General features: G+C 50.3%; 7 protein-coding genes across 7 annotated transcripts; 4 read left to right on the forward strand and 3 right to left on the reverse strand.

Moving 5' to 3' along the window:
- Nucleotides 1-177: 177 nt before the first annotated feature.
- Nucleotides 178-1058, forward strand: N7500_009611 (uncharacterized protein; the record flags this gene model as incomplete). The annotated part of the gene is made up of 3 exons (XM_056680750.1): nucleotides 178-357; nucleotides 407-501; nucleotides 560-1058. The coding sequence occupies 3 exons, from the start codon at nucleotides 178-180 to the stop codon at nucleotides 1056-1058; spliced, it is 774 nt and encodes a 257-aa protein (XP_056528132.1).
- A 1580-nt stretch (nucleotides 1059-2638) lies between these two features.
- On the forward strand, nucleotides 2639-5188 carry N7500_009612 (uncharacterized protein; the record flags this gene model as incomplete). Its single annotated transcript, XM_056680751.1, has 2 exons — nucleotides 2639-4031; nucleotides 4098-5188. The coding sequence occupies 2 exons, from the start codon at nucleotides 2639-2641 to the stop codon at nucleotides 5186-5188; spliced, it is 2484 nt and encodes an 827-aa protein (XP_056528133.1).
- A 757-nt stretch (nucleotides 5189-5945) lies between these two features.
- sC (sulfate adenylyltransferase) lies at nucleotides 5946-8080 on the forward strand (the record flags this gene model as incomplete). Its single annotated transcript, XM_056680752.1, has 5 exons — nucleotides 5946-6114; nucleotides 6197-6224; nucleotides 6312-6494; nucleotides 6687-6832; nucleotides 6885-8080. The coding sequence occupies 5 exons, from the start codon at nucleotides 5946-5948 to the stop codon at nucleotides 8078-8080; spliced, it is 1722 nt and encodes a 573-aa protein (XP_056528134.1).
- Nucleotides 8081-8873: 793 nt separating this feature from the next.
- On the reverse strand, nucleotides 8874-11402 carry N7500_009614 (putative histone-lysine N-methyltransferase (Ash1); the record flags this gene model as incomplete). The annotated part of the gene is made up of 4 exons (XM_056680753.1): nucleotides 8874-9558; nucleotides 9610-9809; nucleotides 9861-10243; nucleotides 10289-11402. The coding sequence occupies 4 exons, from the start codon at nucleotides 11400-11402 to the stop codon at nucleotides 8874-8876; spliced, it is 2382 nt and encodes a 793-aa protein (XP_056528135.1).
- Nucleotides 11403-12208: 806 nt separating this feature from the next.
- erf2 (palmitoyltransferase ERF2) lies at nucleotides 12209-14146 on the reverse strand (the record flags this gene model as incomplete). Its single annotated transcript, XM_056680754.1, has 3 exons — nucleotides 12209-12946; nucleotides 13000-13108; nucleotides 13164-14146. The coding sequence occupies 3 exons, from the start codon at nucleotides 14144-14146 to the stop codon at nucleotides 12209-12211; spliced, it is 1830 nt and encodes a 609-aa protein (XP_056528136.1).
- Nucleotides 14147-14759: 613 nt separating this feature from the next.
- On the forward strand, nucleotides 14760-15569 carry N7500_009616 (uncharacterized protein; the record flags this gene model as incomplete). The annotated part of the gene is made up of 4 exons (XM_056680755.1): nucleotides 14760-14900; nucleotides 14964-15007; nucleotides 15190-15391; nucleotides 15519-15569. The coding sequence occupies 4 exons, from the start codon at nucleotides 14760-14762 to the stop codon at nucleotides 15567-15569; spliced, it is 438 nt and encodes a 145-aa protein (XP_056528137.1).
- Nucleotides 15570-16037: 468 nt separating this feature from the next.
- Nucleotides 16038-19074, reverse strand: pmt1 (protein mannosyltransferase 1; the record flags this gene model as incomplete). The annotated part of the gene is made up of 4 exons (XM_056680756.1): nucleotides 16038-16553; nucleotides 16643-18106; nucleotides 18166-18739; nucleotides 18815-19074. 4 exons carry the CDS (start codon nucleotides 19072-19074, stop codon nucleotides 16038-16040), a joined length of 2814 nt encoding a protein of 937 aa, XP_056528138.1.
- Between the last annotated feature and the right edge of the window lie 145 nt (nucleotides 19075-19219).

Consider the following 19219-nt stretch of genomic DNA (forward strand, 5'->3'; position numbering starts at 1 on the left):
AGAAGAAGCGCAGAAGTGGGAAATTCTTTTGCGTTCGGAGACGAATGACGGAGTTACCGGGGCCGAGCTCCTTTGCTCCACGTTTCTTCTGATATCAAGCTTGTACACTTGAATTGACTCAACTCGACTTCGGAGATATTTGCATATTCTCATATTTCCTTGACATTATTTTTCTCCATGACTCAAATACCCACGCCACCAGCATCGCGGCCGACCTCGGAGGCACCTGAAGTGAAGGTGAATCCGGTAGCTTTGGAAGAGTCGGTCCAATGCTTGGATACCCTTCTTGAGAAATACTTGCACCTGCTTGATCGGCAGCAGAAACTACATTCAAGTCTAGCAGAACAGTTGTCTTCGGTATGTCCTTAGACAATCATGGTATATGAAATATGCTGAGACAAAGTAGGGATTTTTTGCTCTCGCCCAGGCCAATTTCTCCAGTCCTGGCCGTCGCTATGGTCCCGATTATTATGATGATCGCATGAAAGCGACGAGAAAGATGTAAAACTCACCCGCTGCAATTTATTACTGGCGCTTGTTAACTGGTGGAAATTGACAGAGCAATCCAAACCGAACGAAACACGGAGAACCCCACGAACGAGCCGCAAGAGAAAGAGCATATGACTACACCTTATTCTGAATACATATTCTCTGTCGAAACCACGCCCAATCATCCACCGGAGGATGCCGATGGGGACAACAACACCAAAGCCTCTTCTCCAATTCTAGATAGACACCCTGAAGCCTCGAAGGAAACCAGTCCGGCTGAGACAGCTAGCTCAGAACTCTCCAACACTGCGGCAACGACACCCATACTTGTCGAAAATCCAAAACCCGCCCCCAAGAAGTGTCGATCTGCCGATCCTATCCATTGGTACGGAATATTGGTCCCCCAGTCGCTGCGCAGGGCGCAAGACTTTTTTGTCAATGCGATAGACAATCAGGTGCCGGATTTGGCTAGTACAACAGTTGAAATGCGAGCCTTGGAACAGCAGATAAGCCAATTACGGGCTCGGCTGGAAACTGAGTCCTCTGGTGCAAGCATGACTATGCTGTAGTCATCCGTGACCTTGTCCATCTGGGCAACATTACCTTGGATCAGCCGTCGCAGGTCAAGTTGACATTGACAAGTTGCACAGAGCATTTCTGAGATTCCAAGGAGACTTGTGTGACCAGATGTGTTTGAAATTGGGAGTTGCAAATGCCTCAGATCAACCCAAAAGACAAAAACGATTGCCCATGTTGTCCATATACTCCGTATTGTGCTCCGTATATCGTCCACATGATGAACCGTATATGGGGCTGGCCAAAGCCCGGACCAATTTCATTTTTGGATGTATAGACATTCGAGAGCGGAGGAACAGGGCCATAATTGTATAATACTCCGGACACGAAGCTCTAAAAGGGGGTACAAAATATGGCTAGACCGATTCTGACCAAATAGGTTTAAAGAGATGTTTCAGGGTAACTCCTCTGGTTTATACCATTGTCATCCCTTTCCTTTTCCCATTGGATATCTCGATACTCTGTACATTTTTCAATAATTTACGAAGTACTTCGTATGTACAATGTTGTATGTGCATGTACTTCATATTATCATATTAATTGAACCTCAACTAAATTGCTAAAAAAGGGAAGCCTTTATGTGAGACGTTAGCGTCCGGGGCTAATTCCACTCTGACTTAGTCGAGATGTGATTCGCCTAATCTAGCCGGTCTCATGTTGAGACCTTTCATTCCCTTTATTTTTCTGTTTATTCAAGATGGGATATTGAAAAGCCATCAATATATGTCAATATACTATGTATACTACCATGGGTAGGTCTATGCTTGTCGGAAAGGGACCTGATATATAGTCTGATATCTATAAACTGCCAAGTACGGAGTCCGGACTACGGGGTATTCGGATATCAAGTCTCCGTACTCTTAGATTACAGGACTAATAGTCCACGGTTGAAGTTTTTAGTATTAATCTACTTCCCGTTTGAGATGTGGGCTATCCATGTCAGAGACCCTGTTAGTCCTAAAGGGCGCGTCGGATCTCTACAACATATGTCTTTTTCTTCTCTCCTTTTCCCAACTTCCGAAGGGCTTGAGGCTCTCCCCTTTTGAATTTGTGAGTCGACCCAGGCGTGTCAAAGGCTGGGGCTAATTCATCTAGCCTTGAACGCCAGTTTGATACTAGCGCTTCGTTCCTCTCGTTTCCTCCCCTTTTTGAGTGGTACGTCTTTCTAGATGCAATTCCTTGATTACTTAGAAATAGTCCTGACTATTATATACACAGTGGCATTGAATGCCCTTCCATTCTTTTACAATTTAGATCCTGTGGATCTTGTCTTTCTTGATCGTTTTCATTGCGTTATCCACTTTCTACGGCCTTGTAGACACTTTCGCAGTGGCCAGACGCCGTTTCGCTCGTTTCAACCCTTCAATAACTTTTCATTCTTTTCTAAATCGATCAAGCTATCGAGAGCAAGCACTCATCTCTATCACTCAATACTCAAGAGATCAATCTCTCTTTTGGACCGCAGTGACACCACGCCATCTTTGATACCCGGCAAGCCCTAACTTCTCGCAAACTGCAAAAGAGCATCCACCCCCCGGCATTCTGTTTAGCATTCTTCCGACCAGACCTTTCAATGAGCGCAGATTTACCAAATCCAGGGCCCTCTGGGGAGCCTGTCAGGAAAGGATCCGTCAAGCGGGCCAGACAGTTGCTGGATGCCGGCGTGCGTCCAGAACGAGCCTCGCCATCCCAGCAGATGAGACATCCGCCTATCCCCGGGGATATCTCCAATCAATCACAATGGCCTCTACCTGATTCGGGTCTCCCAACGCGCCCGATCAATCCACGTCCTGGGTACTTTCCTCCTCAAGGTCCTCCCCGTGGGCCTCCCCGTGGGCCTCCACCTCAGAGACCACCTCATCCAAGTGATTTCCAGTCCATTTACTCAGAACGGCATGGCCAGGCCCCGGAAAAGAACTTGGGTCCAAACCCAAGACCTCCCCGTTCCTTCTCACAAGTGCAGCCGCCTCCGCCAGTGCAATCGCGCCGGCCGATAAATGATGCTCCTGTCAGTCCTACCAGCACAATCGACATGACTCCTCGAATATCGATTGAAACAGACGATTTATTCCGGCAATCTGTGGCTTCTTCAACGCCATCTGTTCCCGATGTGCCCCGATTCCCACCTACTCTTCCACCGTCCGAGTCCGGTCTTTCTCCGGATGACCCCAGAAGCCGGACTGCAGGTCTTGTGGCACCGTCTAACGTGCGACGGCTTCCCGTGCCTCGTCAATCATCTGTTTCACCCATCCCAGAAGAATTCGCCGACTCTCGCTTAACAAAATGTTCTGTTGCATCGAGCCGAGCCATCCCCTCGAGCTGGGGATCCGGTCCTGCTGAATCTGAGATTCTGGGAGCATATCTCGACATGGATTCAGACGATGGCCAACGCTCACCAGGCTTCCAAGAGGATGACACGAGGCTTGTTCGAAATGCCAGTATTGGAAAACGAGGAAAGCCAACAATGCGTACCATCCTCAAGTCTAACCCTGTTTCTGTTGTAGACATGCCAGCACCCACCCAAGAGGAATCCGTCAAAGGCACAGCAGTAAAATCCTTGGGGATGGGGGCTACTGCAACCCAGATGCCCCATCGACCAAGCCAATTACGGAAGTCGTCTACTTCTACAGCATCGAATGAATCCCTGGAAGATGCGGACCCCGAAAAGCCACCTTTTATCCAGCAGCATGACTCGCCCTCCGATGCACGGCTCGAAAAAGAGCTCGAGGTCTTGGCAGACCTGCCTCAAGCTGCACCAACATTAAGTCACAAAAGGCCTGGCGGTCACAAGCCTCCTGCTCTGAACATGCATGCGTTGCGGGATGCAGAGGCTCGTGGGAGCCTTTCTAGCCTCACTGATTTGATTCGAAGGGCAACAAAACTTGCATCGAACCTGGATCATGGGAGAACCGCCAGCCGAGCTGATCTAGCTGGTGGTGGTGAGGCAGAGTTTAGAGCTGGAATGGGTGAGTTCTTTCAAGCCCCGATCACCATGTGAAATCCGGACATAGTGCTAACTAGTGCGTGCTTAGGAAACCGAAAACGCAACTCCGGCTCTCTATCAGACATGCTCGCCTCCTTTCCCCCGCCGGGTTTGGCGACCCCCGAAGGCCGCGCTTCATGGCCCGTTTTCTTTGGGCGCTCTAACTTGCGTAACGTTGAGCAACTCAACTCCGATGATGATGACCCGAATGCTCCCCGACGCAGGAAGATGTGCTGTGGGATACCTCGAAAGATCTTCATACTCATCTGCATCGTAATCTTCATCGTCGTCATTCTCGCAGTTCTTCTCCCTGTGTTCCTTGTCGCTGTGCCCCGCGAGAAAGCGAACACACCCTGCGCTGAAAAGAACCCTTGTGAAAATGGAGGCGTGAGCGTCTCAGGGGGTGCCGAATGCTCATGTGTTTGCTCGAACGGCTATACCGGCTCACAATGCAATATCGTGGGTGATGCTAGCTGCACCACCACCCTGATCGATAACGGATCGAACGCGACCATGGGCAGTGCGCTCCCTGCTCTGTTCGAGGAATCCAAGAAGAAATTCGACATAACCCTTGACCCCGTCACAATCCTGGCTCTTTTCAGCATGAATGATGTGTCGTGCAAGACCGAAAATGCGCTCGTGGCTTTCAGCGATGTTACAAGTGGCGACACAAGAAAGACCCGCCGATCTGTCCAGCCCCTAGCCGACTCGATCCCATCCGTCTCAAAAACCGACCCAACACCGGTCCTAAAGGTCCGTTCCGAGGCTACTATGAACGGTATCCTATACGATGACTCGGTACCAAGCAAATCAAGTACGACCACGTCGGAACCTACTCAAACCGAGTCAGCAACCAGCGCCTCCACTACCAAGATCAGCTTTCAATCCAGTTCCGAGACAAAGGTTCCCACCACCACTATTCCCAAGAACGTTGTTGGGTTCTCTCGGGTTGCGGTGTTGTATATTCTGCAGAAAACCGGCTCTCTTGACTCGGCTCTGTCCTCAGAAGAACATATCCAAGGATACTTGGTCGATTCTTATGCAAACGCAACTCATCCTTCCATGACGGTGGGGGCATTTGATTTGGATTTTGAGAAATTGACCATCACACTTCCCAATAGCACGGTGAAGGCTCAGTGAAGATATGTAGGAAAGGATGTATGGAGTACAACTGTTGTATATAGGGTGTTCCAATTGAATTATACATTAGACCTTGGCATTATCTATAATCCGGATTTAGGTTTTTAGAGCTGATCCTTTCCTGATTGAGAAAGACAATGTCGTGATTCGGCGTGGAGGTGACGTGCTAGATCACATGACATCAGCCTCTGCAGGTGTGGCGTTCAAGCTAAGACGGTTTGGGATGTCTTTGTATAGCGTTTAGATAGTATAGAGCATACAACGTACAGAGATGATCAAGGATCCCTGTGATTCTTTTATTGTGTAGCAAATATATATCTCTAAGGATGATCTCAATCAAAAGGATCGTCTCTTTGCCCCTGAAAATCTGAAACTCTGAAAATCCCTACAAGGTACCAGACCATGATATTCCAGAGAATCGGACCAGAATTATACACATACATAGTAAATTGCAGCTAATTATAACTAATAGGTATACATTCAGACTAGAATGTCCCAAATCACCTTGAAATAATAGCCCTAAGACTCCATAATCTCCATAATCTCCATAATAACAACGTAATGTCAAAAAAAAAAAACCTGGCCTGTACGTTGAAATCGAGCCAAGACTACGCTCCCCACTTGTTGACGACTTCTGTTGGATGTGGATGTCGCAATTCCACACCCCTCCAAATGGAAATTTCTTGATAAGCAAGCTTTCTCCCTCATTCTTTTCTCTTTTCTTCATTTATTCTCAACTTTTTAATATATTCACAAAATGGCCAACGCCCCTCACGGTGGTGTCCTTAAGGACCTTCTCGCTCGCGATGCTCCCCGCCAAGTCGAGCTCGCCGCTGAGGCCGAGACTCTTCCCGCCATAGTGCTCACTGAGCGCCAGCTGTGTGATCTTGAGTTGATTATGAATGGAGGTTTCTCTCCTCTCGAGGGTAAGTGCAATTGGTACTTTTGAGAATTGCATTTTTCTTTTTGAATGCGCATAGAGGGGCAATACACTAATACCTCATGCAGGTTTCATGAACCAGGCAGACTACGACCGGTATGTGTGAGACGCATGATTCCATTGGAGGAATTCCCTCATTCGGATCGAAACACCTATGGCAGCAGCAGCTGACAACGTGCATAGTGTCTGTGAGGACAACCGCCTTGCCGATGGCAATGTGTTCTCCATGCCCATTACTCTCGATGCCAGCCAACAGGTGATCGATGAGAAGAAGCTCCAAGCTGGCTCTCGCATCACTCTGCGTGATTTCCGTGATGATCGTAACTTGGCAATTCTTACCATTGACGACATTTACCGCCCCGACAAGTGAGTCTTCGTCTTTTCCCTCAATTTGAACGTTCGGAACGGGTCGCATTGTCGATCATTATTTTGTACCCCTGGATACCTGGTTCTGTATTTATTTCGAGTGTTTGATGTCACAAACCTCGAATCGTTACCCAATGAGTCGACATAGTTCTATAGTGGGGCTCGCTGACGTGGTGTCTCCCCCTAATTTAGGACTAGAGAGGCTAAGCTCGTCTTTGGCGGTGACCCAGAACACCCGGCCATCGTCTACTTGAACAATTCCGTTGAGGACTTCTACATTGGTGGAAAGATCGAGGCTGTTAACAAGCTGAACCACTACGACTATGTCGCCCTCCGCTGTATGTTCAATCCCCTATCCGCTCTTGAATTTGACTAATAAATCATTCGTAGACACCCCCGCAGAGTTGCGCGTCCACTTCGACAAACTGGGCTGGTCCCGTGTCGTCGCTTTCCAGACCCGTAACCCCATGCACCGTGCTCACCGTGAGCTGACTGTCCGCGCGGCTCGTTCCCGCCAGGCTAATGTCCTGATTCACCCCGTCGTCGGTCTCACCAAGCCCGGTGACATTGACCACTTCACCCGTGTCCGCGCCTATCAGGCCCTCCTTCCCCGCTACCCTAACGGCATGGCCGTCCTGGGTCTTCTCGGTCTGGCCATGCGTATGGGTGGTCCCCGCGAGGCCATCTGGCACGCCATCATCCGCAAGAATCATGGTGCCACCCACTTCATCGTTGGTCGTGATCACGCCGGCCCTGGTTCCAACTCCAAGGGCGAGGATTTCTACGGTCCCTATGATGCCCAGCACGCTGTCGAGAAGTACAAGGACGAGCTCGGAATCGAGGTCGTCGAGTTCCAGATGGTTACTTACCTCCCCGACACCGATGAGTACCGCCCCGTTGACCAGGTCCCCGCTGGCGTCAAGACCCTCAACATCTCCGGTACCGAACTTCGCCGTCGTCTGCGCTCTGGCGCGCACATCCCCGAATGGTTCTCTTACCCGGAAGTTGTCAAGATTCTGCGCGAGTCCAACCCCCCTCGCGCCACCCAGGGTTTCACCATCTTCCTGACTGGCTACATGAACTCCGGCAAGGATGCCATCGCGCGTGCTTTGCAGGTTACTTTGAACCAGCAAGGTGGTCGCTCCGTCTCCCTGTTGCTGGGTGACACCGTTCGCCACGAGCTCTCGTCCGAGCTGGGCTTCACCCGCGAGGACCGTCACACCAACATCCAGCGCATTGCTTTCGTGGCTACCGAGCTCACCCGCGCCGGTGCCGCCGTCATCGCTGCCCCCATTGCTCCCTACGAGGAGTCCCGCAAGTTCGCTCGCGACGCCGTCTCCCAGGCTGGCTCATTCTTCTTGGTCCACGTCGCCACTCCCCTCGAGCACTGCGAGGCATCCGACAAGCGCGGCATCTACGCTGCTGCTCGTCGTGGCGAGATCAAGGGCTTCACTGGTGTCGATGACCCCTATGAGACTCCCGAGAAGGCTGATCTCGTTGTCGACTTCTCCAAGCAGAGTGTCCGCAGCATTGTGCACGAGATCATTCTCGTTTTGGAGAGCCAGGGCTTCCTGGACCGGAATTAGTAAATTTTCTTATAAGGTTGCGTGAGGCTTGTTTCGATTATATGGTTTTGCCGTACATGAAAAAATGTACTGGCTTTTATTCGTGGACTTTTTTTTTAGGATTCCCCTGGCTTAGATAGTTTCAATTTGCCAATAGAGTTGGTTTGATCGTCAAGATTTGTGTGAATCTTGTACACTTTATTAATATTTAGGCCCAGGATAGACGAGTAGGGGCCTAGCGTAAGATGATTTGTTCGACTATATTGAATCAAGTCTTGCGCTTCTACGGTTCTTAGGCATGAGGAATCCACTAGTAACTGCAAGGAAACCCGTATTGAATTGAGAGGCATTTACCATGGCTATATCACCAAGCACTCAGCTCAGAGCAATCTCTCACTTTCATAACCATGACGCATAAATCAAAGGAATCATGAAGCCACAGTAAAAAAACTGAAATGCAACGGAAATAGAAAAAGAAAAGAAGGGGGTAAAGAAAAACGCCATGTCAAGCGAAACGGGGGATGTCATACGGGGAGAAATTTGCCCAACACAATTTTTGAGCCAAAGGAGAAGAATAAAAAAGATTACTGAGGGGAAAATTATCAAGTAGAATAAGAAGAATGGACCAAGAGGTCACAAGCGTCGGAGTCAAGAGAAAAGAGAATTCAAGCCGAATGAGTTCGAAAGTCAGTTCCCAGCTGTTGACGAAGCTGATATTGTCACAAAAGAATGGCTGTGTTGTGGAGGTAGATCGATTCTTTCAAGAAGTCCAGAAAGCTCGCAAGGAAAAGATGACGAATATATCAGACGTGAATCATTTCTTTGCTCCCTGAACGGATTTTATAACACGCCGAGCTGCACTTTTGACACCCTTGGCAAAGGCTCCTTTGGTGCTTTTGGCCTTGGGAACGGGCTTCTTCGCCTTGACGGGGCTCTTGGAGGGGACCTTTCTCGCAGGCTTGCGGGGAGAAGCTCCGGAGCCTTTGGAAGCAGCAGCAAGAATTTGTTTCTTAGTCTCAGCAGAAGGGCGCTTGAGCTGGGATGTTGTCTTCTTGGGAGAAGTTGGGGTACCCCTGGCTGCTTTGTTTGACCGGGGAGCACGAACATTGGCCTTGATCCGGCCTGTGGCTTTGATGGTGGGTAGTTTGACGTTGGTCTTCGACTTGACAGCAGTTGTAGACTTGCTCTTTGCTGTTGTCTTCTTTGTCTTCTTCCCACGAACAGTAGTCATGGCCCTTTTCATGGTGGCCTTAATGGCCTTTGACTTGGTCATCTTGCGCTTTTTGCCTTGACGAGAATCGTCGCTATCAGGTTCTTCTGAGACCTTTCGCTTTTTGCCAATGACCTTTTTTGGAGTCGCCTTCTTTGGGCTTCCCTCAGACTTTCGTTTCTCGAGTTCTTTGGCACGCTGCTGCTTTTCCTTCAACCGTGGACCAAGGAAGCCTCGGCAGTTGGCTGATCCACAGCGGCATTGCTGAACATTCTTGTTAGAGTAAGGACTGATAGAGTGTTAGCACATAGTCAAGTGGCCTGATATGCACAAATCTCACTCGAAATTGTAGTCATAGCTCAACTCCTCTCCTGTGGAGACTCCTCGATCGCCAGCGAAGAGTGCCATGCGTGGCTTGCCAGCAACTGTCCATTTCTCCATACGGCAATTTGGCTCGCAGGCATGGTTGACAAAGCGAGCAATAGACCCGCGAGTAGCATCAATGATCATGTTTTGATCAAAATACATAAGATAGTAACACTGGTTGAGGAAGTCAATAAGTAGTAACACATCAAGAGAAAAGGCACATACGTCGTTGTTTTTGTATACTGTTCTCATCCTCCTCTCGCACTCAAGCTGAGTGAGAATCTCACCCGTGTACTCCACAATTATCTGGTTGGGCTCGAAGGAACGATTGCTGCGGACGCCATACCCGCGATCTGCTGTCTTGATGACTTCGACTCCAATGTTATACTTGCCCCCGGCCTTGGTTCGGTGCTTAAGGCCCTCGAAATTTCGGTTACCACACTCGGGACCCAGCCTGCAGTTACCGTTGTCACACTCGTAGAACATATAACGGTTCTGGCAGTTATCATCACAGCCAGTGTCTTCAGTACACATGCAAGTAGACAGCTCGAGCTTTTTGTTCGCTTTCCAAAAACTTCCTGCATCACCAACAAAAACATCTGGACTGTCTGTTAGCCCTCATTACATGACGAGATATTTGATATGCTACTCACTTTTGTTAGTCTTGCGCCACTCGTTGGGCTTAGGCTGGCCAGGTGGAAGTGGCGAGAATATATCAAATGGCAGCTGGTAATCCCGTCCAGTCTTTAAAAGGCGAGCACCCTTGAACATTGGCATGGGAAGGATGGTGCGGTGCATGGGACCGGTTCCAGTTTTCTTCGAATTTTTACTCCGACGCTGCTTAGGAGGTGAGTCCGAAGGTTCCTGTCCTGTATAAAGGCCATGTGACAACCATATTTTGCGCTTAGGTCGCGGGGAAGCGGGTACGTCCAATTCCTCTGGCTCAGAAGTGTCCTCATGTTGGAGCTTGGACAAGTCGCTCTCGGATACTCGACGCTTCTTTAATGTAGGCTCATTAGCTGTCGAGAGAGCCGTCTTGTCATTCGAAGTGGCAATGTTGCGAGGTCGAAGACTAGCACGCCGGCCAAGATCCTTGTCTCCCAGGCCTCTTGTGCGCTTTCCCAATATACTGCTTGCCCGGTCGACTAAACCTGAAGCCTTCTCCATCAGACTGAAGCGACCTGAGCGTCGTGCAGATTTGCGAGGAGAGGTTCGGGATGGGACCAGCTCAGCCGTGGCTGTTTCTTCGTCTTCGGCCAATGCCTTAGCCACACGCTTGCGCAACGTCCGCTGCTGAAGATTTGTATTCATATCCTCGGGCTGTGAATCCTGAGAAGACTTTGAGACCGGTGTATCCGGGGCCACAGTGTTGTCGGCTACAGTATCATCGTCGACTGGAGTACCGCTCCACAAGGAAGATTCCATCACAGCAATACTGTGGCGTAGCGATGAGTGCGATCGTTTTGCTTTCGCAAGGCTATCGACGTAGGCCTCGCTTGATGAGGCCGCGGCTTTCTCGTTCTCAGGTTTGTCGACTAGTGGCTCACCTGGCCGCAACGATGCGCGTGCAACCCGCGTTGATCTTCGCCGCCCTGCGGGTTTTTCGTCGGCCAGCGCGTTCTCGTTGTTGCTGGAGGTCTCTGAGCGGCTGTTCTCCGGCGTCAAGAGTTGTTCTGGCACGTCAAGGCTCATATTATCATCGGTGGGCTCGTGAGCCTGGGCGTCGGGAGCCGCGGACGCGATTGATCGGGACGTTCGTGGCGCCATTTTCGAGAGAATGAGATAACAAGGACAATTCCACGTGGAACCGCCCTTTCTCTATCGATGTAGAACAACTGGCGCGTGTGGTCAGGCTGGGATGGGGAAATATCAGGGGAAGGTGCCGGATCGAAGAGGATCAGCTTCCCGCGCGCTTCTTATCAATTTAGGGCGAGGGTCTGACGCGTGCAACAACACTTTCCAACACTCCAATCGTATGGTGTAGAATTTCCCGACCTACAATAGTACTGATGCAATAAAAGAATGAAACAGCAAGGGAGAAGGAGAAAGTAAGCATCTGCCGGGGCTTACAAGGTGAGATCTCGTAACCTGGTGGAATGCCAAAATCCCTCACTCTCGCCCCCACATGAACATGAGAGATTCTACATTGTGGACGTGGATATATGAATTATTCTAGCTATGGCAAACACAGGATGATATCAAATGCTCAAGCAAAGGTGAATGTATAATCCCCAATAAGATAGGAAAAGAAAAGGCTGATTCTGGGTTGGGTTGCCCATTCCCAGGTATGTAGTCACAACAGGATATAACAGGATAAGAAATAGATCATGACAGATCAGTAGCAAAACAAAAGTATGTCTGCGTTAGGTGACAAACCAAACGAAGAGAGATGGCGACAAGAAGGGTATGTGTAATGTAATGATTAGAAAATGATAGGTGTGTCCACGGGTGTGAAGGACCCCGGTAAGAACAGGAATAGGTGGGAGGAAGAAAAAAACAGGAAATCATAAGTATCATCTTCACAGGTCGTAGCCGCCGAACCAAGGCCGACAGGCAAAAAATGACTTTTTGTTTTAATCCTGTTGGGGACCAACTTGTTGCATCTCAATGCCTTGAGACTCGACGTCTGGGACTCGATACTTACGCTTTTGTGAGTGTAAACGTTGATCGCCGTCTTCATACCGCTGCTTGAACTGCATGTAGCTAGGAGGCCGAGGACGTCCAAGAACCGCAATCCAATTCTTAAGGATATTTCCTTGGGTAAACGGTCGATGTCGGTCAGTCTTCGCAAATTTGTGCGAGTTGAGATATTCTCTGGTAGTTTCGCCACGGCCAGCTAGAAAGAGATGATATGCCCACAGCGAGGTAGGGTATGGCAATGCGACCAGGCCATATATCACCATGGCCCATGGCACTCTCCATTTGGAGATCGCAGCTCCAAAGGATATGCTTTCCCGAGACATATAGACCAAGATATGTGCCAAGCTAGCACCGATCAAAAAGAGAGACAAGAGAGTGCAAGAGCTGACGAAAGTAAAGAAATAGCGATAGTTTCGGCGGCCAACACAATTGTTGAGCCACACGCAGTGATGGTCGAGGGTTTCGACGCAGTTGTTGCAGACACGGCAGTGATAACAGCGAGGAGGCCGCCAAATATTACATGTCTTGCAGTATTTCACAGGCACGTCCATGGCAGCTACATCTGAAGTAGCAAGCTTGACCATAACCCAGTCATTTGTGGGTGGACCGAGCGCCAGAGGGTCGTCCGAAGACTCTGGTTGAGGCATAGGATGTACATTCCGAGGCATGACCTGGGAAAATCATGTTAGCAGCCACGAAATTCTATCAAGATCGAGTCACTTACTCCTGGATCGACAACTGACGCATGCACAAACGACGAGAAACACACGTAGAAAATGTAAGCAAACACTATGGGAATGGCAGGAGAGATATTATGCCACAGCCAGGGAGCCCTAATTTCAGAATTTAGTTATTGGCCCGATGGTTATATCAACTGGTTTCACGTACGAGAAGGCAAAGAACAATGCCGAGGGTACAACGAGTAAAAGCCCTGTTGCAATGTTGACTGGTTTGTCTCTCGAATTTTGGAACCGTCCTCCGCCGCAGAAGATTGTATTACCGAGAAAGTACTCGTAATTCTTACCCAAGTTCGTTTTTGGTAGAGGGGGCTTTTTAACGTCGAGGGGACCTGGAGAGGAGCCGGCGGATGAGAGATGTTGGTGGCCTTGATTGGTACGAGAATCATGGCCGTGTCCCGCACCCCTATTTTGCAATGATAGGAATGACAGGGGCGATTTTGGCGGTGCATCCTGCACGGCATGTCCTGTATAGTTGGCGCCCAGGTTGAGACGCGGGGGCTTCTCCTTTTGATCGCGGTCCCGCAGGAGTCTGACGCTTTCACCCAGACTCCGGATGGTTGTGTTACCAGTGGGACTGGCATTGGAGGTGTTGCGATCTGGAAGGATAGGATCTGTGAACTCTGTTCCTCGAGACGGAGGAACTTCCATATCAGCCGGAGGCATAGATCCTTGTGGGACTGTGCTATTAGAGATCAAGCTCGTCCGATTCTGGCTCCCATGCTCTGTCCAGTCATCGGTAGATGAAACCGTTCCTTTAGTCACAGGGCGTGTTCCTCGGTGTGCCTGCAATCGTTGCGAGCTCATAGGCCGAAAAAACGCCTGTGCCGTCAGGGACGGGATATGTGTTCTACTCAGGCGACTTCCCGAGCTACCAGGTCTGCTGGTCACCTGGCTAGGTGCATTGATCGAGTTCCGCGTCGGAGGTGGACCACGCCTGGAAACAGAGTGCCGCGACTGGGGAGGAGGGTGTGGTGATGTGTAAGACGATGCTCGCTCTCCATCATCATCTGTCACTCGGGACGAGATTCCGCCTACAGACGGAGGGCGAGGGATCCCTAATACATGCTGCGGTGTCGAGCCCTGGTTTGTGTCGCCAGTGTCTGGAAGATCTGTGGAATTTTCCATGGCCATGGAAGAATGTAGGTATTAAAGATTGGCTAGACAGAAATGCGCGCTATCATATTGCGATTCTAATTGAAAATGGCGAAGGGATGAAAATGAATCGCGGTGTTAACGTAGGGAGCTGATATCGAGGGATACGGTCAGCAGCGAGCGGAGCAGAAAAAGGAGTGACGATGGAGCTGAGACAAGGTCTAATGAGCGAAAGTGATTCAAAGGATCAATCAAGGTCCTATAGTCCATTAGTCTCAAATTCCAATGCTGAAGTTCCTCTGACAAACGCGCCGCAAAGCCCGGGCCAAGATGCAAAGCCCCTGATGGAGAAAACCGGAACAACATACCTCTGGCATGAACAGTGATTGAAAGCCAAATAAGTCCTAAGAGACCGATTACATCACATAAATTAACACCGAGATGGTCGTATATGCGTCAGCAAATCCAATCATTCTAACCAACAAGAAGCTCGAAAGTTAGGTAGGACCCAGATTGCTTGAACCGGTGATGAGTCAGCGTCACCTGATATGCCGGCAACATCATTCGATGTTCATGATTCTCTCCCACTACCCCGTCTACAGTTCTCCACCCACGAATTCTCATTCCAACACACAACCGAATTGCTGCAACAATGTCCTCAATCGCTGCTCTGGCTACCCGCCGGGCTCTGACCCGCCAGTCCCTCCTCCGCGCTCCCCCGCGCCGCTTTGGCTCCTTCAAGGCCGAGGAAGCCAACCTCGAGAAGGCCCCCAAGCGTGATCCCGAGCTCTATGTATGGATCCTACAAAGCCATTGAACAATTCCAGAGCTTTCTTCTAATCCGCTGTGCTTCTAGGTCCTTCTCGGTGTCATGTCCGGTGCTTTCCTGATTGCCGGATGGTGAGCATCCCTCCCGAAATTGCCCTACAAGGCCTCATGTCCAAATTTCGCCCCATTTACGCCATTGTGACGTACCAGCGCTTCTTCGGGACTTTACTCGATTGACCTAGCACTCTCAATGGCGCATGCACATAAAGTAGAAAGCACGGTCGCTAATCAATTTGGTGTTCATGAGAATATAGGTACTTTGGCCGCAAGCCCACCTCCGTGAACTCTGAGAGCAACGTTCGCATTGGCGAGAGCGCCATGCCCTGGCAGGGCGAGTCTGAGGATGGCAAGGTCTACAAGTACCAGTACCACCCTCACGGCGACAAGAATCAGCCCCTCCGCGCTGCTCCCAGCGCCATGAACACCGTCATTGTTCCCAATGTCACTCTTCCCGAGGTATGAATTCCCTGGACCTTTTGATTTATGTCACACATGGGTCCGCTCCAGCACTTAGTCTAGAGTGCCATGTTATGTCGCATTTTTGTTTTAAAGGGCAATGCTGACATGAGCTTCTTTCTAACAGGATCTCCACGAGAGATTCAACAAGTACGGCAAGGAAGAGTGGGACTACTAAATGGCTAGCGATTAGCCATAAGAATTGCCTTGAGAAGTTGAATGAAGCGAACCGCCGTTTTTGCGGCCGGCTGCTGTACACTAAGACCGGGGAGAGGAGAGGCCTGCGTGAAATTGCCCTTTGGATAGCAAGAGATTTGTGCATAGTATCCGTATTCAGATAAAGAGTCAGTTGGGAATAAATAGTTCTCTTGCGTTACATCTGTATCCTGCCGGCTTGGTACAAGGTTGAATTAACAATTCGTCCGAGACCATACCTGACAAACCAGTTGCAGAAGAGGTTTTTAAAAGTAGCCAATTACGTGTATTGTCATGATAGTACTCCGAATATAGCCCAAGATCTGCGGATATCAGGGTCGATTATGGCAACACTAAAAAGCTAATAAAGAAATGGACAAGTACTCTACAGAGTCTCGTTATACATGACAGAATCCGCTCTCCTCTTACACTTTTATCTTCCACGCAACCACTATTTAGTAGCCTCATTGCCCTCACTGGCAGGTTTAGCCTCCATGGAGCTTGACTGTTCAACAGAGGGCTCGTTGCCACCAGCCACAGACGCGGGGCTTTCAGGGGCCACGGAGTCCTCGGGCGCGCTGCCAGTCTCAGGGTTCTGGCCCTGCACATCCGGGTGCGGGGGGGCGAGCTGGCCATCGACGATGGGAACATTGTGGGCATTTTCCATAGGCTGACCCGGCTCATAACGAGTCTCGAACTTCACTTTACCTTCTGCTCGGAGCGAGGCTACCAGCTTCTCGTCAAGAACTTTGCCGTTCTGGTCGCGGTACTCAACACGCGCCATGGAGCCTTTGATCTTGGGCTCGGTGACGGCCGCTGGGTCTGAGGCTTCGACGGCTTCGTTTGCAGGTGCAGATTCAGGCTCTTGGGCCTGGACTGGTGGCGGTGGGGGTGGTGCTTGAGCTGCGGTTGTAGGGGCAGCTACGGGCGGCACATTCGGGACGTATTGAGTGATGTACTGGCTCAACTAATGGCGTTTAAGATTGCATGTTAGTCGTGGTCTCGTCGATTCGTTCAATAGCCTCGTCGGGGAGGTCTCCATTCCGGAACACTTACGTCGTTGTGGAAGGTGCTGCAGTCGAAGTCCCAGGATCCGAGCAGCTTGACCTGATTGCAGGCATCCCTAGTCCAGGGGTTGCCATACACGAGTGGGGCGTAGAGGGTGAACACAACAACGCTGAGGCCCAGGAAGATTGCCATCAGGGCCTTGCCGATCAAGGGCTTCGACGCAAGCCCGAGGCTCTGAATGCGGTTTGTGAGGAAATCAAGTTCTTGGCAGAGGACCATAATGGCGAAGTAAAGAGCTGGGAGATAGTGGTGCAAGAACAGCTGGCGCGCCATGAGGTAGAATGGGAAATAGTGGAAAAACCAGCCCAAAACGCTGGTGCCAACCTCATAGTCAAAGCGCTTGAACGACGCGTGCTTGTAGTCACCACAGCTTCGCTGCCACCGGACAATCGAGAGAGCCTTGAAAATGAAATAGATCCCAATGGCCAGAGTGCTGGACCACCAAATGAGCGGGTTTCCGAGGAGGTAGATTTGGCGGTTATCTTTGCCCCAGAAGTTGATGCCACGAAGGAGAGTAGGCCAGGAGGGCGGACGAGAATCCCAGGCATGCGACTCAACCAAGCCTGCGTTAGTGGTCCACATAACCTTCTGCAATTCCCAGAACTTGCCCAGGAAGCCAGGATTCCGGTAGTTGACTCGCTCGGCATCTGGGGCCATAGCAGGGTGCTGGTTGGACTCAATGTACCAAACGCTATTGGGAAGAGTACCACCCTTTGCACATGTCACTTCCTGCTGCTCATACCCCCAGTCCGGAAGCTTGACCTTATGAGAAAACAGGACACAGCCAGTCATGACGTGCACCAGCTTGAACTTGGACTGGATGGTCCGCAGACGCTTCTTAGATTCCGGAGTCTCAGACATGGACTTGACAATCTCAACCCTCCATAAATCGTTGGCATCACCGGGGAAGCCTTCATATCCGTAGGCAGAGACTTCATACTGCCAGTCAGCCTCGGTCACCGGAGGGCGCTCGTCGTGCGAGTGGATTCTTCGATGAGTTATTACGTGGTATAGTCTGATAGTCGCACCGTCCTCAATGAAACCAGGAGCAGTCAAGTTATCCCAGGCGAACGGGCCCTCAACCTCTCCATACGGTCCTAGAGGCTGGCTCGAGTTCTCCAGGAGGAACAGATTGTTTTCGTCCTTGTGGGGGTAGAGCGTGATTTGCTGTTGCTTGCTGCCCGTTGGGTACATGTGAGGATGGGAGTGCAGATAGCCGCCCTGCGTGTTCAGATGGCGGAGGCTGACTCGGGATCCGAAAGAGACATCTGCGGGAACATCTTGCATAGACTTTGAGTTCAAAGTTGCCTGGAATTCCGACGACATGAAGCCGTCACCGTCTCCGGGGTTGACCAAGCACGTGAAGTGAATGGCAAACATGGCAAGGTAGAAGCCAATAGGAATGACAATGAGACAGAAGACCCGAGCAAAGAAATGCTTGAGCCATAGACGCTGCAACAATCCTCTTGTTAGCACAAAATACGGCTTGCCCTGAGCTTTGAGATACATACCGGTGTGACATTTTTAGCATCACCCAACAGTACCCACAACTGGAGAGCCGTGAGAGATCCAACCCAAGCCATAGTGAAGAGACCAACCCACTTCACGCTCAGGGTTGCGCCAAGAGAAAGACCGGTACACACCAGCCAGAACCACCAGGGGCCACGGAATGCATGGGCCGGTCCCAGCTCTTGTTGGTTGGTGAAGCAGCTAAAGGCCAAAGCTGTCAGGGCGGTAAAGAAAATCAATGGAGAATCAAGCAGAATCAGACGGGACTGAGTGACCAATGCGTTGTCAAAGATAACAAGACCAGCACCTAGGAGTGAAGTCGAAGTTCGGCACCCGGTAACTTTGAGGGTGAGGAACATCAATGGAACAGTCAAAACACCCAGGATGGCTGGAAGCATGCGCATTGCCACATAGGGCACGCCGGGCTCCAAATAGTCCTTGCCAATATCCTTGAAGTCGAAGTTTCCGTCGAAGCCAGCCAGCCAGCCAGCCAGCGTAAGCAGCAGTTTAGCCAGCGGGGGGTGCACATCCATGAAGAATTTTCCCTTGATGTATTTGGAAGCAAATCCACCAAAGCTATTCAAACGTAAATCATTAGTTTCTATTTGTTTTCATTTCCAATTTATAACACAAGTTAGGTCGGGGACGTACTGGACTTCATCGAACACAACACTAGTGGGTTGATAGATTCTGAATAGGCGAACGGCCGCGGCGATCAGAGTCACCAGTACAATAAGCTTGTAGTCCGAGCCGGGGAGTTTGAAGATATCATTGTTCTCCACTCCCTCCGAGGCATACGTGCGAGGCACCGCCAAAGGCTTGCGGCTCTTCGGTTTGGGCGACCGACTAGGCGAGCGCCTGCCCCGGCTCTGTGGCCGCACGGTAAGTGTGTCTTTCGCTTTCTGGCCCATATTGTTTTGATATAGGTGTGGAACGACGTCAGCGTTCAGGCGAACGGCGCGGGGGTCGGAATTTCGAGATAAAATGATAGGAGAGGTGCGTGTAGTTTAGTTATAGCTTCTATCGTTGATGATAGGATTCTTGGGGTTCAATGGA

The sequence above is a fragment of the Penicillium coprophilum genome (genome assembly GCF_028826855.1).
Source record: "Penicillium coprophilum strain IBT 35676 chromosome Unknown utg000006l_segment0_segment0, whole genome shotgun sequence".
Lineage (NCBI taxonomy): Eukaryota > Fungi > Ascomycota > Eurotiomycetes > Eurotiales > Aspergillaceae > Penicillium > Penicillium coprophilum.